The sequence below is a fragment of the Pithys albifrons genome, chromosome 16, assembly GCF_047495875.1.
Source record: "Pithys albifrons albifrons isolate INPA30051 chromosome 16, PitAlb_v1, whole genome shotgun sequence".
Taxonomy (NCBI): Eukaryota; Metazoa; Chordata; class Aves; order Passeriformes; family Thamnophilidae; genus Pithys; species Pithys albifrons.
This window is the reverse complement of record NC_092473.1, coordinates 9,280,441-9,298,852: the sequence shown is the minus strand read 5'-3', so window position 1 is coordinate 9,298,852 and position 18,412 is coordinate 9,280,441. Positions and strand designations below refer to the sequence as shown.

Genomic DNA, 18,412 nt, shown 5'->3' with positions numbered 1-18,412 from the left:
CCCCCTCCAGACTGCACACCTTCCTCTTGGAAAGCCCAGTCCCTGCTCTGGGCTAACCCTGCACTCACTGTATCAGCACCCTTAAACCCCATAGCAAACCACCCCAGGTTTTATTAAAAAGTCCACTTGCTTGGCAATGATTTTAAGCAAAAATATCTCATAAAGTCTCAACACGCAGTGCCCCCAGAAGCAGCAGTACTTTTGTAGGGTAGACATGCAATTTCTTACGTTGACTGGTCAGAACTTCGCTCATGGTTTTCTGAGTGATTTCTAGATCATATCAAGGTACAATTGGAGATATTACTCCTTTTTGGGTTTTTTAGGACATAACACATTATAGTCTCGTTGAGAAAAAAGTTACTAAGACCATTTTTATAAATTGGAGACAGGAAATTAAAGTTAGGATGAGATTTCCTTGAGAAATCATAATACATTTATTTGATGAAACACTAATTTCACAGGCAGTTAGAATATAGCTTGTTTAGGACTGTTGTCTTAAGGCTTATTTACTGTATTTACAGAAGTGCTTTCTCCACATCACCACAGTACCTGAGTGTTCCCTGAACAGACACCAAGTTTTGTCCTGCTAAGCAGAACTCCCTTTGGCACATGAGCAGCTGGAGCAGCTGTTCCTGTGCAGGGGGTTCTGTGAGCCCAGCCCAAGGTTGGGCTTATATGGGACAGAATTTGGAAGGGCCTATTATGTTAATATTTTGAGAAAAAAAACATTAATCTTCACACTTCTGTTACAGTTAGGTGGAAGGAAATGATTGATGGCTGGCATTCAGAGCAAGGATAACGATGAATAATTCAAGAAACGGAACTCAGCACTGAGTTAGATTAGGGGGTTTATCTTTCATTTATTAGAACTCTTACAGAAATGTCCATTTACTTTTTGGTTATAGCTACACTGGGTAATATCTTCACCAGGTAGGCTGGAGAGAAGTGTATCTGTAGTTTTGTGAAAGAACAAATGACATATGATTTGTCAGATTTCTGCTTTGGTGCATTTGTGTGTGTGCTTGTGCAAGTATATATCTGCTCATGTGTGTACACAAACACACTCAGATATGCACAAAAGAACAAACAAAAATGTAGAAAACCAAGATTAACTGGATGTTTTTCATTTGTTTCTATTTGGAAAGTATATTGAAGAAACCAAAAATTTCCTGTGCAGAATCAAAAGAAAAAGGTTGGGCTCTTTATAATAAATTTAAAAAGACAGGATATCTCAATATTAATAAAAATGAATTTTTCTTTTCAATTGAAGTTGCAAAACTGTAAAGCTTCAGGCCTTCACCTCTTACTTAACTTTGAATACAGAGCAGTTGATGTGTGACTGGTTTCCTTCTCTTGTCCTTTTTTTCATGTTGATATAACTTAGAGCTGCAGGGCCCAGGACAGCCCCTCTCCAGACACAGAGCTGCCACATGAGCTAGAGAAGGGCTGGCACACAGCACAGCAGGCAGAAATACATTGCCAGTCTGTTCCTCTGTTTCCCTCCTCATATCTTATCTGGAAAAGTAGTTTCTGCATTACAGTGGTTTGCCTCAATGAAGTGGGAACTTATCAGAGTCCTAATGTGAGTAATATCTAACTCTACCCTTGACCTCCCTTTAGCTCATACCCACCATAATCAGTCAAACTACTTTTTAATTCCTTGTTATGTATTCCCAACAGAAGGCTATTGAAATGTTACTAGTTGTTCTCCATGACTGGTCCAAGGACATGCAGAGCTGTAAACAACCAGCATTAATATAAACAAGTAAATATAACGTATCATTTATTTCTGAGTCATAAAAGACCCTACTCAAACCCTCCAGCTACTACTTGACCCAACAACCTCCACTAGAAGGCTTCAGCCTGTGGTTTATGTAACCCACTTGCTTCTGATTGGCCTTTTCCAGATGTTTCTTTATCTCAATCATCTCAGAACTTTTCTGAAGAATTTGCTGAGGCCGCACGACAGCTTAAAAAAGAAGCTCCAAGAATCCAGTTTGGCAAAATTGATGTGACACACCACCATGATCTGAGAAAAGAATTTAATATTCAAGCATTTCCTACCGTGAAATTTTTTGTGAATGGCAGCAGGAAAGATCCCATAGACTGCAAAGGTAAACTGTCTTATGCACTGATAGTATAATGAGATGTAATGACAGGATCTCCCTATGTATTATGCTGCTGAAAAGAAAAATATAGATGCTCAGAAAAAGAATACACAAAGGAGCACACTGGTTTTGCCCACGGTTTTAAATCTACAATTGCCTTTGTACCAGTACAAGAACTTGAATCTGAATTCATTTTCCAAGTGCATAACTGAACATGCTTCTCTATGCTAAGTTCACACAGCCAAATTAATTGCTGGTGTTATTCCACTGAGTACAGAGAATCACCTCAACAAGACAACTTACTCCCATTTACTACAATAAGCATTAAGGAGTTATGCCAAACAAGAATTTGGTCCCAAACCTGCTCCATTTGCCCTTCTGGTTCACTACAACTCCCGTGGGTACAGAATTAGGCTGGAGCAACACTATGCATCTAGAAATGAATTGTGAATTCACTAGGTTCCCTAATATACAAGTATGGTTCCTAAGCTAAGGAAAATAATTTTGCAATTTAGCCATCAGAGGGAGCTCATATTCGTCTCAGAAAAAAACATGGAATAATTTGAAGTCTCTTGCAGAAAGTTATTAAGCAAAGACAAGGACAGACTTGAGCAATCCCAGAAATCCAGACCTTATTAGAGATTTTTGATCATTTACAGTATACGCAAGAAAGGTGTTTTTTTCCCTAAAATGTTGAACTTTTAAAGAGATGATAAAAATTGCATGACTTGGCCAAGCATCTGTTAGTGCACTCTGAGCACACACAGGTGAGTCACAAGTTTAATACAACAAAGAAATGGAACCTAAAATTTGGCTCCTGAGCCTGTACACAACCAAGTGCTAAGATACCTTTAACTGTTGAGCTCCCTGTGGCTGCTGCTGAAAGCTGATCTTCAGTATTTTTAGTAACTTGCTCCTCCTTGCTATTGAATTTCTTACCAAGTTCCCACCATCCAGACTTGTGCAAACAGCAGCTTCTGCACAAATGCCACTGAAAGCGTGATGGGCCATACTGAACTTCTATTAGAGGTGCTGATACCTGAAAGAAGCCCCTACCTTCAGTTTCTAATTAAATGTATAGCACTGACAAGAAAACCTCCTTGAAGCTGGTAAACCTGACACATTTTCTCGTGTGAACTGGTGAGTACAGAGTATCTTAACAACACACACAGAGTCACCCTTCAGCAGAGAGCTGCTGGTTCAGACACATTTACCAGCAAGATGCAAGAATTAGGAAACTGTCTTCTGCTCTGTATTTTGGACACCAACCGTTCAGAGCATAGGTGCCAAAAATAATGACTTAAATTACATTTTGTTGACTGGTAAATGCCCGTGTGCAACAATGAGTAAAATCTCACCAGCCAAGTTTGACTTTAACCACTGAGCATCGACAACTGGAAACGTGCAGCAACCACCCAGTGACTTCTCATAAGGAACTTGGTGCATAATTCATACCACAAAGAAACCCGCAGACCTTGCTTAAATCAATACATTAATTCAAATATTTTATGGAAGATGGAATGTTTGAGTGGTTGCCCCAGCAATGGCCATAACATTAAAGTCAAAATTCCAGGCTTTGTAAAATTGTCACTCACAACTGCCAGGCCAGAATTTGGCCAGTAGAAACAAGTTACACAGGCTGTTTAAAGCAACCCAATAGAAAAATTAACCACATGAAAAATAAGCTAAGGGGCTATAGCACTGACATAAGCTGCAAGATCTCAGTTCTGAATTTAGATAACAGAAGCCAAGCACTATGTGACCACTAGATACTGCTCTGCACTTTGCTCTGCAGCCTGTACACTCCAGAGAAGATGCCTGCCTGCTTCACCTTAAAAAAAATACCATTTTAAACTACTTGCAGTGCTGCCTGCTGTAAAATTGACGGCAGTAAAATGGTCTGACTCAATTTTGATCTTGTCATACTGCTAAGTCCAGTACCAGGACTTGCATCTTTGATAATCCACTTGTTCTGTACATCTTGACTCTAGCACTTCACAGCATACAGACTTTTCCCTTCTCCTGTATGATTTTCATTAACCATTTACTGGACTCTTGCTCTTGTCCAACAAGGATGTCTGTCATGTCTGACAGAGATGAAAAGGGCCACTTCACAGCAGAGATTTCAATCACCTGAGCATCAATTTGTTGCCTCAATTTCTCTGAAAATATGATAGCTTTAAATGGTATTTTTTAGAGACTGAAGATTCTAAAACTCCTGAAAGCTTGAAGACAATTTACCAAATAAACAGACTGCCTGTAATCTCAGTAAAACTGCTAGTACTAATTTGGAATCCCAAAGATGGAACAATCCAGAAATAAAGAACAACTTTGACACTTTAGCTTTTTTTCTTATGTCTAAACTGAAGTGATGCTGCAGCCCCACAGAGGAATTTTAACATGTCTCTGTGCCTATCAGATCCCTCCTGAAGCACCAGAGCAACAATTTTGACACCTAATTTAATTGAACAAACAGTTCAATAAAATCTGCAATTGGTTTGAAGGCATTTTGGATTAAACCTCAGGTCGATAGTGCTTTATGGCTTACTGTGATTTTGGGACATACGAAATCTTACAGGACAGGTTTTCTACTTGTCTGATTTTCCTCCTCTCTGTTCTCCATGTGTGATTAAGAATTTAACTGGACTCAAAACCATTTGCAGAGGTCCCAAGAAAACACAGTACTGCTCCACCACTGATCTTCCAGAGTCAGCAATAGTCTGAAAGGTGACTAGAACCTGGGGTTGAATTTGGATGCCCTCAAGCCCACTCTGATCCAGCGCTAACCTCAGTCCTAAGGACCCCAAGTCTGCTTGTATTCAGCATCCCTCTGCACCTCCCCTGCCTCTATCCTAATTGCACGGGAATTTCTGGTGGTCATTTTGGTGGTCATTTTAACTCTTTTTCTTTCACAGGAGTCAGACAAGCCTCAGCCTTTATTACATGGGTGAAAAGAAGAACAGGACCCAGCACTGTGTTAATCAACTCTACTGATCAGGCTGAAGCCATCATAAAAGCTGATGATCTGGCAGTGATCGGCTTCTTTAGGGTAATTCACTGGAAAGCCCCAAGGGCTGGTTTCTGTTCCAACTCTGGGATATGCTGCTTACTCTCACCACCAAATCCCACACATCTAAAAGACCTAGAACTCACCTGGAAAAAAACAGGTCCTTGATTTTCTATACATTTTTAGAATTTATTTGTTTCTATCTACTTTTTGACACTTCCAGACAAGCAGCCCAGGCAGAGATAAGAAAATCTCACACCACAACACATTTCCCTAGTCAGTTCCCAGGCACAGAGACCCTGAGAACAGATTCTGAGAGGATGATGCTCCAGCAGCGTTTGCACAACCCTGACTGGTCACAGCAGCCTTTCCTGTATCCTCAGAGAAAGGGCTTCTGCCAAACCATCCCAAATCTGGTGGCTGGTGGGAAGAGGGCAGAACTACTGAGCATTCTTTGCTTCAGAGAGACTTAACCCATTGCTGGTGTGAATTACACTGCTACTGGTAAATGCAAATGCAAAGAATTGCTGTCCAGAGTTGTTACTTGTTACTACATTTCTGTTCAAACACGGTGTAAAATCATAGATATGAATAGTTGGAGGCTGTTCTGGTAAAGGAATGTTCCCATCCAGCTTACATTCACAAAAATAAAATAGCAGTAGATATTGTGTAATATACTAGAGTGCTTTTTCTTCATCTTTCCAGCTGATGATTTAAACAACTTCAGTGAAAAACAGAGGTCAGAGCACAGTTCCATGAATATCATGCTAACTCTGGTTTTTAGCTCCTGTCGGCTGCCAAATCTTCATGGATAGGAAGTCATAAAATACTACTAAGTGTATATGATCCAACACATGTAGTCCTTTCTGAAGCAAATTCTGCCAGTTTCCAGAGCAGAACAAGGTTCTTGGGGTTTGGGGATGGATGCTTGTGAACAGTAGTCAATAGGCATGCTGTGAGTAGTCAGTAAAATAATAGCTTTTTCCTGCTTTTTCAATGTGCCCTTGAAATTTTTAATATCTGGAACACTCAATCAAAGATTTTTCTCTGTTTAAAGAGACTTTTATTCTGGTATCTCTCTGCCCAGTTAAAAGCACAGTGTCTGGACTCATACCTGAACTGATAATGTCCCAAGTGTGCTGGCCACAGTAGATAGTCCATGTTTAATGGATATGGAAAACCTGATTCATTAACAAAATATCCCCCCAGTAAAAAAGCTGATGAACACATACAGCATAATAGGACAAACTGTGAAAATGCTCTGAGTGCCCAGAATTTTTCTCTGCAGCAATCTGCTTGCAGCCTTTCAGGAAGGAAGGCAGTTCTCTGTGCTGGGCCAGATTGAGAAGCCCTTGCTATCACAGTGATGCCAGAGAGTTCCCTGTACCACACTGATAGCAGATATTGCCTGCAGATGTGTTTGACAGGACCCTGATTTCTCTCAGGGGCTGAAGTGGCAATCGATGAGCATGAGCTAAGGCATGTCACAACTTTAATGGGCGAAAGCCAACAAAATAGTGTCCAAACAAATAAAGAGCTGCATTTGGCCTTCTATTAGTCACAGATTGCTCACATATGTGAGTGCCAGGATGTGTTGGAAGGTCTCAGCATATAAATTACTATTCATCTAGCATGAAATAATTGTCTGCTTAAATCAAATCTGGAAATGCTGTTGCCTTTCATCGTGCTTATTTACTATTAGTTTGAGGGTGGACAGCACAGTGACTATTTGACAGATGTAGAAGTCAAGGTCCCTGCCTTGAAGAGCACTCACTCAAAGCCCCAGACCCATCAGTCAGGTCCTCTTGCAGGCAAAGAGCCCTCCTCTCTAATCCATCACATCCTGCTGGCTGTGCAGACGCTCTGGAAGGGGAGCAGCTGGTGGCACGATCCCTCCTCACCTGCAGAAGGCAGAAGGGGAATGCAGGGCAGATGGGATTAGGCCAGGAAGGACTTGAGAGACCACACACCATCCCTACTGACCCAGGCCAGCTGACACCTGCTGGAAAGGTGAACACACTAGTCATGTCACAGCACTTCTAGGATGTCCCCTGTGGTGAAGTTCCCCCCTTGCAGGTAATCATGGCAAGCTATACCCACTTTACAATTACACTCTCCTCTCTACCTCACAAACCTTTAGGGGCCTGCCTCACCTGCAGCTCTCACTGCTGTACATCTAAGCAGGCTGCAGAACACAGCCTTAATAGACACTCTTTCTGTGCCTAGGAACTTCACAATGACAGTGTGGAAGTTTTCTATGAGATAGCAAGAGATGTGCCAGAGATGCCTTTTGGGATGACGGCCAGTGAGAACGTCTGTGCTAACTATGGCATCCAGAAGAACACTCTCATTGTGTTTAAGAAGGTAGGAGTGCAAAAGCCTGGCAGGCAAGGTGCTGTGCCAGCTTTGGGCTACAGAGGGACAGGTGGGGAATTTTTCAGGTTAAATAACTTCCTAATCAAAATTCAAATAGCTTAACACAAAAGTAATGCTTTTACAGAGAAGAGGGAGGCAAAACCAGCAACCATTGGACAACTGATATTTCTATCTGGCTGCCTACAGTCAGACTCCTAATTTATGCTTAAGGATCTGGATAGAACAGCTTTGCTTTCCAACTGCTTTTTAATTAACACGTGCTGCCAGGTTCAGTGACATTGACAGACATCCACCTCTTTTCCTGTGTGTTGCTTTTGACCAGGAACCTTCTTTTCTTCCAGTCCACAACAGAAGAAGTGGCCCTTAGCAAAAACAAAACTACATGGAGTAGCACCAATATTTAGGTTAGGAAGTAGTGAGACAAGGATTTCCTGAGCGAGTGTCTGTCACAGATAGTGTGTATAGATGTAGAAAAGATCTTTCAGTATGTTAAGATAACTGAACAAATTACAACTGTCAGCTGTACCTTGAATTTTAGCTGTAATCACATTCTGTAATCTGGCTGTGACATTTATTTTACAAGTTATGGAATTTCAGTTGCTGAGGATCATGAAACTCTTACTTTTGAAGACTGTCATTTTTCTCCTTAAGTTGGTAAGGCCAAAAACCTCACAAACTTCACTATTTGTCCAGGGAAAACCTGTGCATAATGAAGTACTTGAAGATGGCAGACAGAAAAAACTGGATCTGGTGAGGCTGATCAAAACCTTTACTTTGGATTTGATCACGGAATATAATATTGAGGTATGTGTATTTCACTGCATTAGCAAAAGCCACAGGAGAAAGACAGGAACCTATGCAGAAAGAGACCTGGGGAGCTCTTCTGCTCCTTAGTGATGAGAAGGTTGTTTGTTTAACAAAGCCAGATCTAATCATATCTAGAAACACCAGCTCTTGGTCTAACCCAGGTTGAATGATGCTTCCCTCTGACAAGGTGTTTCTTAGAGGAAACAAGGAGTCGTTGGTTGAACTATGAGTTTGCCTCAGCATGCAAACACCTTCCTCCTGTGTAGTCAACACAAAAGCCTTGGCTGCTTCTGCACTAAGTAGGGTGGGAGGTTGGAAGGTCAGTCCCTAATCTTGGCTCCAATCATTCCACTCCAATGCAGCAACGGATGCTCTGGGCCAAGACAAGGACGAAAGAAACCACCAATAGCTGTTGTGAGTGCAGGTAGGAAGGCAAAGACATGGGAACACCTGCGTGCCTGGGGGACACCCCATTGTCTCTGATCATGGGGTGGCATGAACAAAGGGCACCTCTGTGCAGGGAAGGAGCCATAGGCTGCTGATGCCACCCAGAAGTGAAGGATGTGCCCAGCCAGGTCTAACTCCTGCAGCTGAGCTTCCCTGGCTTGTGCTTTCAGCATTAATTCTGTGTGTGTTATACAGGAGGTCAGACTGGAAGATCACATTTCCTTCTGACTGTAAAAATCTATGAATAATTACGAGTTTTTTTCCAGGAAGACTAAAAAACCACTCAGCAGCTGCTGATTCTTCTCACTTTATCTTCTTTAAAACAATGAAAAAAATCCAATGGTTATGGAAATGATTGGGAAGAGTCTTAAAATTTGCAATAACAGAACTGAGTGATACACTGAGCCTCTGATTCACTGTTCTGCTTACAAAGACTGGAACAGATGTTGAGTCTTTTGTTTCCCAGACATCTGTGAAGATTTTTGATGTCCCTGTTGAAAATCACATCCTGCTGTTCACCCCAATGAACTCGGAGACATTCAATGCAATTTATGAAAACTACAAATCTGCTGCCACGGAATTTAGAGGAAAGGTTTGTAATGCTGAGTCCAGCTTTGCAAATATGAATGCCAAAAAAATCAGTGGAAAATGACTCACCAACATTACTGGTAAAAGTACCCTGCTGTAAGTCCATCTTCTGAGTCTACCAAACCATTTAAAAACAGTTTCAGTAATTATTATTCAAATTTGTTAAAGACAAGCTGAAAAGTAAACTTTACTTGGAAATGATTCTTTAAAACATTAAGTTCACATAAAGAGTAAGTCCAGCTGCTCCCAATTAACCTGTTTCTGATTTTACAAATATGATTTTCCAGGAGCAACTTGCAACCAAAGATAGTTTTTTTAGCAAGGTTCTGGCAATTTCTGGCACTACCAGGAAATGCCATGAGGCTCTCAGAGCATTGCCTGAGTGAAGGAATCAGCTACAAAATCTGAGGAATATGGCAAGGTATGTGCACAGCCTTCCTTGCAGCACATTTTTGCATGCATATAGACAGTTACAGGCAGTCATACTCACAAGTATTTCACTTTCCAATTGTCAATCACTGTGGTGCTTTTCCTGCTCCGAGTACATGAGACTGAAGAATGGTAAGTCATCTCCTCATAAAATACCACATATTGGCAAAGACGTACAGATTACAGGTGTCTCAGCAGTTCTGTCCTGTTAAGAGGTAATTTACAAGTGTTACTAAAAGATGTGATAGCAAAGTACTATGAAAGAATAGAGGGAAAATCTCCATTACTTTTGGTTGCTTTAACATCTGTTATTAACTTGGATGAAGGTATGATAAAGTCCACAGAACTGCTGGTGTTTGAACTGAGACCACAATTGGTCCTACAGAATTCCTTGCATTTAAGGTTAGATCCTACCTCACTGCCAAGCTCCATTTTTCTAAAATGGCTAAACCAAAGCTGGAAGACTCAACCAGATGCATGACTCTCTTTATTATCAGATGCTGTTTGTTTTGGTGGATACTGATGAACCAAGGAATGGACGAATTTTTGAGTATTTTCGCATCAGGGACATTGATGTTCCTGCTGTGAGAATCCTAAATCTGACAAGTGATGCAAAGTACAAAATGCCTGCAGATGAGGTGACTGTGGAGAACCTGAAGGAATTTTGCCAGAGCTACCTAAATGGAAAAGCAAAGGTATGTCCATTACTAGTGAGACACCTCTCTACCACACCAGCTAAAATAAATTTGTGAGGCACCCCCTTTGTAAGTTAGAACAGTGTCCTGGTCTGATCGTCAGTTGATTAATCTACTGTCACCCCAATGCATTATTGTTGATAGGGCATTCCTCTGTATTTAACAGTTCAGGTGGACTACAAAGTTTTCCAATCCTTCAGTGTAAAAGCCAGTTAGAACTATTTATGGCTCAATATTTTAGTTGGTTTAAAAACTCCCAATGTCTCAATCTTCCCAATACTACAAAGGCAATATTTCACTTCCTTAGTTGGGAGAGATGCAAAACAGTGACTGTGACAAATGTTGAGGTTACAGAAAAGTCTAGTAAACAGAGAATTGACAGTTTCAGAGTGCAGTAAGTACATTGGGTATTTGTTTTAAGCTAGTTTAGCAGAGGGAACTTTCCCAGGGGGATTATTCCCAATGGCAAATACAGCATTTGTTACAATGAAGCATCATCACACTCGTGAAACTACATCAAAATGTTTTGCTTATTCAGTGCTCTTCAGGCTGATTTACAGGGAGAAAAGACAAAGTAGCCAGTCTGACAGCAGGCAGAATTTAAGGAATTTGAGCAGTAGATCCTGATTTCAGTGCTGGAGCACGGCAGAGAGACAGAAATGGGGGGGATGTTGCCTCTCCCCCAACAAGATCTGCTTGAGTGGCACAGTCCCACCAGAGGCAGCTTCCATGGGGAACATGTGACTTTCTGCTGCTGTGCCGTGGGGTTAAAGAAGAAAAATTGCCAGCTAATGTACTCTAAATTGTAGGAGTCATGTGGGGACTGTGACTGGTGGAGAAAGCAGAGATTTAAACAGCAATGCACACTTTCTTGTGTGTGTTTTATATCACTTTTGAGAGCCCACAATACATAACTTTTTAATAGTCTACCTTCTGAACGCTGGGCAACAAGAATTCAGGACAAGGAATAGAACACGTTCCACGGGGTCATTTTCAGATAATATACTATGAAGTCTGTATTCAGCAAAGGGACAATTAATTCTGACTAATACCTACACAGGGGTGTGAGACCTCAGCTCCCACTAAAGGGAGAGAAGGTGTCACCATGTGAAGGCTGGCTAGGATAAAAAGATATAAAAAAATGGTCATGTAGTCACTGCACATTAGGTAATGTTCCATCAGTCTCACATTAACTCAAGCTGGAGTACAGTTTTCAATGCTCCCCACACTTTCACAGTAATGTTTCTTCTTCTGCTTAGCTACATCTCTCAAGTGAAGAAATTCCAGAGGACTGGGACAAGATGCCTGTCAAAGTGCTTGTGGGGAAGAATTTCAACAATATTGTCTTCAATAAGACCAGGACTGTGTTTGTTATGTTTTGTAAGTGTTATCAGTGAATTCAGTTTTTAAGCTGCTTTAAAATGACCAATTGGAAGGAAAAATAAAAGCTCCTGCTCATGCACCAAACTAACATGCTCATATACCAAACTAATCTTTGCACTTCACAAAAGCTGAGCTCAATGAATCTTTGTTGTTTGCGGAAAGCATTGAAGAAAAATTTGTGTCATATCTATGGTAACGCTGCGTTACCTTTGCTGACTTAGTGTTGAACTGAGTAACTCTGGATCCCTTTAGTAAATATTTGTCAGGGCCACATCAAATCTCAGTGTTGAAAGACAACATGACACTAGAATGCCATGTTGTACAGTGGAACATTCCAGGGTTCTGTACAGCACGAGTCAGGCCTCTTCCAAAGGCACAGGGAGAGTTAAGTGAAATTGTCTGGTTATAATGCTCTAGGAATAAACCCAGAGGAATTGTGGTTTTATCCTCCACTGTCTGCAAGGGAAGTGGCTTTCCTAAATGACTCTTTTCCAGCAAGAAAACACATCCCTATCCTTGTACCAGCCAGCAGGGATTAGTTTGTGCCTTGGTTACTTCAGTGAAGCAATCCTGCAGCATTAAGATAAATAGAGACAACGAGCTGTACTGCCCTGCATTCCAGGAATTCATGAAGGCATTACATTCCTGCCACTCTCCTTGGCTGCAGCCATTTCACTCACACAAGTAATCTTTACATTTCAGTATCATGAACAAACTGAATGATCTAAGCAGGAATTGGACCATATAATTTGGAAATTAAAGGCTGGTAAATGGGATGTACTGTATTTAGCAAAGTGTCCCAGAAATTTTAAATCTGTATAAACTGCGTATGAGGAATGTTGAGACTGAAGGATGCAACTGTGTTTTATGCTATTTAGGGGGACACTGGGTTCCCAGCAGTTTACCTTTCTGCCAACCTGCATTAGTGCAGTGCTCACAGTCAAAACAGCACCACACCTCAAACTCTTCCTTTTAGTGTAAATATAGCATGGCTTATGAACACAGTTAATTTTAGTATGCAGGAAGTATTTTGTGCCTCTGACAAATATTTTGTCACAGGAATGATGCAAGACTTACCTGGTTGCATTGGTTATCTGGCACACCTCTCCAGCAAAGTTGTCCAAGTGTTGCGTGTTTGATATAGTCATAAAAGTCTAAAGAGAGCCAAAGCAGTGTTGCTGTCAGAAATGCATTAGTGAATAATGAGTTATCACTACATGAAAACAGGAAAGTCATGAAGGGTGAATGGTTTCAAGCAGGGATTGACCACAACAAATCTCAAACCCCGTTAACTTGAAGGACTAAATAGGTCCCAGTGATTACAGCAGCACATGCTCTTCTGTTAGACTGCATCCTCCTACTTTTATTTTTAAATTTGCAGATGCCCCTTGGTCCCATGACTGCAGAAAACTCATGCCAATCTGGGATAAGCTAGGAGAGCACTATGAAAGTCGTGAGGACATAATCATTGCAAAGATAGATGTGACAGCGAATGACCTCCTGTCCGTGGCATTGGCCCGATACCCGTTCTTCACACTCTTCCCTGCTGGATCCAATTATCAGGTGAGAGGCTGTCAGGGAGGAATGTGGAGCTTCACACCAAGGGAGGGAGGGGTGTTTGCATGTGCACATGGGTCACAGTGAGAAAGGACTCCTTTAAGGAAGAAAGCTTTGGTCCTTACCTACTCAGCATTGGTTTTTGAGTAGAAGGGACTGCTGTCAAGAACCTGAATTAGAGAAGAAAATCTTCCATTGTCTCCTATGTATGAAGCTGTGGCAGGAACCCACATATCATTTACTGACTTGGACTACAAGTCACTAGAGCCTCACATTCTGCTGTTCAACAACCTCCAATCTGCCCGTTGGGTTCTAGCAACAGTCTGAAGTCAGAGTGAATTTACAGATACCTCCTAATGACCACAGTGCCTTTTTACTTCAAACCATGACAAGAGATGTACTGTCACAGAACTACCTGTGCTAGTTGCTTGCAGAGCAGGCATGGCAATAGTCTCTAAAATGCTGGTACTGCTGTTGTTACAGCCTCTACATGTTCACAAAACTCAAGTCCCTAAACTTCCTTCTATACACTTATGCCAGTAATTTTACTTCATTTCAGTATCACAGCCTCAACTGGGAATAAATATTTGTTGTTAAGACCAAAGACTTTTGCAATATGCTACCTAATGAATCATCTATGTTACAAAATAATCAGAAAATGTTGCTGAAAGAGGTGGCAAGGAAAAATATTAAATAGTTACATTCTCCATCAATGTAGATTACCTAATTAAAAAGAAAATATCACCAAAGCAAAAAAATCAAGATACTGTTATAATTAAGACATTACTAAGCTTTTCATTTTTCTTCTTAGTACTAAACTTAAATTAAATTCTAAGGCATTTGCCCATGTCCTCATTTAAACTTTGAGGGAGAGATTTTCCTCTTGGATGTGCATGCACAGCTTCTAATGAATTGAACTGAAGTCCTGCACACTCACACCATGCTTAGTCTTCACACAGAAAAGCAGAAACCCATCAAATGCTCATAATAAATGTAAAAAAAAAATCAGTAAAAACTTTCATTAACTATTAAGAGATTGCTTCATTCTTAAAAATACCCTGAAATTAAAGAGTATTTGAAATCTCAAGTTCTTCCTTTTGCACCATGTGCTGGTTCCCCCAAATACAGAGATTTTGACTTGTCCTTGACCAGCAGTGCAAGTGGCTGTAGATGTTTGCAGTCTCACAGACCCAGTTGTTCTGCCCTTCTTCCTCATGGCACAGCTGGCCACAGACAGCTTTTCTCACCTCAAATGACCATAAATGAGCCAAGACACAACCAAGCCGATAATACACAGTCACTTCAACATCTTCCAGTTGTTTCCTACCCAGGCAGAGTTACAATGGGAATTCTCCCATGTGTACTTCTTCTTCTCTAGAAGCACAGGATGTAAGATCACATCAAGGCTCTGGGTATCTCCTGAGTTTTCACTGCATAGGCACTGCCCCCAGATTACAAACCCTACTCCCTTAATCTGGCCAAGAAAAGAGCAATAGAAGGGGTTTGGAGCCGAAGAGAAACCCGCATGTTCAGAATGAAGAATAAGAGGAACAGGAAATAAATACAGTCCAACAACAACAGTGTCTCTTCTAGCCTGCAGTATTTTGATAGAGTTAGAAACACAAACACATGAGCTTTCCAATTATCTCTACTGATCCTTTCCATTGTTTAAGGACTAAGGATGAATTGAACACTAGCACAGAAGTCGGAACTCTAAAGATTGAATAACTATGAGAAGACTGTAGGAAGCACACCAAAGTGCATGCAAAGAAGTCTGAACCTGCTTCTGATAAACCAAGGGAAATGGCTAATATAAGACAAACCAAAGCTGTTTCCTAGAGCTCAGTTGTTACATTCAGCACAGACACCCTTACACCCCCTTAAAGGTAAAATCATTGACAGAACTCATCCCTGTGCAGCCCCTTCCAAGCACTCCCACCTGATGAGATTGTATTAGATACCACCCTCTGAAGAGAAGTATCTGCCAGGTCTGCAGGTAGGAACTGTCTTCTTTCCAGTGGAGTGCCACTCTTTGGTCTGTTTAAGAACAGGTTCATCTCTTTGTGAAGTTAAAGACAACTCACTCTCTTACTTTCAGTGAGTGCAAAACCAGATGTCTGACAGCATTTTTAAATCAGGAACCACTTCAGCTTAACTGGAGCTAAGTGGAGTTGGATGAGCCCAGAGACCCAGATCTACAGCTGGGTGTTTAAGCATGTGCCCAGTTTTCCAAAGCACCAACTGAGTGTTTCCAAGGAATAGTTTTAGCCAGAGCTGAAGGAATGAGAGTGAATTTGATGACTTATATTGAGGAATGAAGTGACCAGGTATCATCTGTGCTCCATCTGTGAAGCTGATGGACAACTCATCCACTGCATCATCCACTCCAAATTTAAGAGAAAAACACGTAGTGTTTCAGGTAGATTTAAGATTATTCTATTTGTTTCTATGGGTTAAGTGAGAAAAATAACATTTACATACTCTTATGCACCGATTACTGTAATGACAAGTGTTGATACATACCCTCAGTGACCAGTGCAGGAACCAGCTTCTTCTCTGGATTTACAGGTCTTCAGGCCCTGAGCAATTGCTGTTCCAGCCATCATCAGAGTCAGTAAAAATCAAGACTCATCTGAGAATATTAATTGCCTCTGGAGAAATAAAATAATCTTTCTTAAGGAAATTAAGCTTGCAAATACATAAAAGTATTTTAAAAGCTGCCACTTTTTTATTACGAGAGAATACCTTACTGATTTGGAATACTAAACTTTCAGTATACTAAAAGTGCACACTTTTGGTGAATTCACGAGAGACTGGAGATGTTTTGTTTGCAGACCTTTAAACTCAAATCAGGTATTTGTGACTAGTGCAAAGTAACACAACATTATTGGTCTCAGTGGGAGTAAGTGAGCTTAACCCAAAGGAGAAAAGGGATCTGCCTACTTCTAAAAACACTCAGGTAACAGCAGACAATTCCCAATATCATGTACATGAGCCTCTACAACTTTTTGTTAAAAGACTTTTTATACTTCCAGAGAGCAAAGATTTGGTGAGGGAGAATCTTTAAAACACAATACAGTGCCCAGACCCACTCAGAGAATTTTAAAGCTCTAAACCAGAACTGCTTCTTTCATTAAACTTGCTTAGAGAAAAATTCTCAGTAAATCCCCAATTTAAGGTGAAGAATAAGAAAATTAATGTCACTGTTCATCTTCATCCCGTTCTTTCAAGCTGTGCAACAGCTGGTACTTCTGGACTCTGTATTTCAAAACTATTTCAGAATTTTAACTTCCATCAAAATCTTGAGACAGCTTTTATTGTCATGGCTGAACATTTTAAAGACTCTTAAAAATATCTTGCCAATGTTTATTGTTAAACACAAAGAACCTCACTGTTGTCAGTAGTTGGCAGGATCCCAGACTGGCACTATACAGTAATAGTTATGTTTTTTATACAAATTCTTTTCAAGGATATACATCTATTTTTTCTTTACACTTGAGTTTCAGATGATGTTGGAACATGCTGTGCCTCTCTCCTCACTTTCTAAACTGAGTGCAAAAGTCTAAAGTTTGGTCAGTATAAAGAACTGGAATCCTCAATTGATTTTGCTATTTCCAGAATTTTGTGTACAGAGTTACTTAACCATAAAATTCTTTTCAGGAGGTGGCCTATTCTGGGGATTATACACTGGAGGCATTTTCTGAATTCTTAGAAGAACAAAGCAAGACAAAAGCAGAACCAGGAGAGAAGGTACTTGATGCAGACATGACTGATCTGCTGTGTAATCCAAGGCACGTTCACACTCTGTGTGGGCAAAGCTGCCCTGGCTGCAGCACAGCCACACTGCTGGGCCACCATCCTGTCAACACTTGGGTGGTGCTCAACAGCTCCTGGCTGGCTCCAAGCTGACCAGTGCAGCATGGCCACACTGCTGCAGTCACCCAGCACAGCCTGGTGGGCACACACCCACTCACAGCCCTGTTGCCATCACACACAAACCTCCTCTCCCCCTGCTCGTGTTGGTGCTGTCACTACATGGACACTGTGGCAGTGAGTACTGCAGGGCAGAGAGGAACCTGCACCTGACAGCTGCAAGAAACACTTGGCCATGAGTTTAGGTGGAAAAAAAAAGCCCCAGCTAAGAGGGTTTCAGCTACAGCAGTTCCAATATCCATTGCCCACCTAATCCTGCTACATTCATTGCAGCTTTTCTTCATGAGGCAATAACACAGCTGAGAGCAGATGATGTCCCTTCTCTCAGCAGTGTGGTTGTGATAATTGTCCGATTCCTCAACCCTTTCTTCTCCACTGTAAATCTGACCAGACAAGTGTTTGCTGTCCCACATCAGCCTGTTGTTAATCACTGGCATCATGGCAAAATCACACACTAAGTCACCAAGGTGAACCTTCCCCACACAGAGAGCGACAAGCAATAGGCAAAAACCTGACATGTAGAGGGAGACACTGTCCACCCAGTATGAGAACCTGGGCCCATTCTGCCTGGAAGTGAAGTGGATCCACAGGGTAGAAATATTTATTAATGCTCTTTTCAACTGTCTGTGGCTGGAGAAAGAGTTTTGAGTTTTCAGACTTATTTCCACCAAAGGCCTTGATCTGCTCATGCATTCACTGCTCAGATATAAACCAGTGAAAAGGTCGGAAAAGCTGAAAAGCACATTTTTAGCAACACCTGCAATACTTCTGACCTCATTAAACAGACCTCAAGATCCTTGGTTGAAAAGATGAAAATCTGCTTTTCAACCAATCTTAAAATTTTTTGGGAATAATTACTAGAGCAATTGTCTTTGTGCACATTAGTAATAAGCAGCTTTTCTCTTGCATTTCATTTTTTAAAAGGATCCTTTGGGAGGAATCAAAGAGGATCTCAGCCAAAAAGAGACTGTAATAACAGAGAAAGAACTTTAATGGTACAGAGAAAGAGAAAAATTCTGAGGATTGTGGGGAATCCTTCCTGGAAAGAGCTCACTGGAAGAATGAATCATCTCAACTGAACA

At 41.1% G+C, this 18,412-nt stretch overlaps 1 protein-coding gene across 1 annotated transcript in view; it reads left to right on the top strand.

The window, feature by feature from the left end:
* The window catches only part of PDILT (protein disulfide isomerase like, testis expressed), a 26,110-nt gene extending 7,698 nt beyond the window's left edge, over positions 1 to 18,412 (top strand). Inside the window, exons 3-12 of the mRNA XM_071571531.1 lie at positions 1,908 to 2,114; positions 5,024 to 5,157; positions 7,342 to 7,479; positions 8,185 to 8,295; positions 9,212 to 9,337; positions 10,260 to 10,457; positions 11,717 to 11,837; positions 13,222 to 13,403; positions 17,058 to 17,147; positions 18,255 to 18,412. Of these exons, the coding sequence (XP_071427632.1) occupies positions 1,908 to 2,114; positions 5,024 to 5,157; positions 7,342 to 7,479; positions 8,185 to 8,295; positions 9,212 to 9,337; positions 10,260 to 10,457; positions 11,717 to 11,837; positions 13,222 to 13,403; positions 17,058 to 17,147; positions 18,255 to 18,323 (1,376 nt within the window). The 3' untranslated portion in view covers positions 18,324 to 18,412. The remainder of the gene's footprint in view (positions 1 to 1,907; positions 2,115 to 5,023; positions 5,158 to 7,341; positions 7,480 to 8,184; positions 8,296 to 9,211; positions 9,338 to 10,259; positions 10,458 to 11,716; positions 11,838 to 13,221; positions 13,404 to 17,057; positions 17,148 to 18,254) is intronic.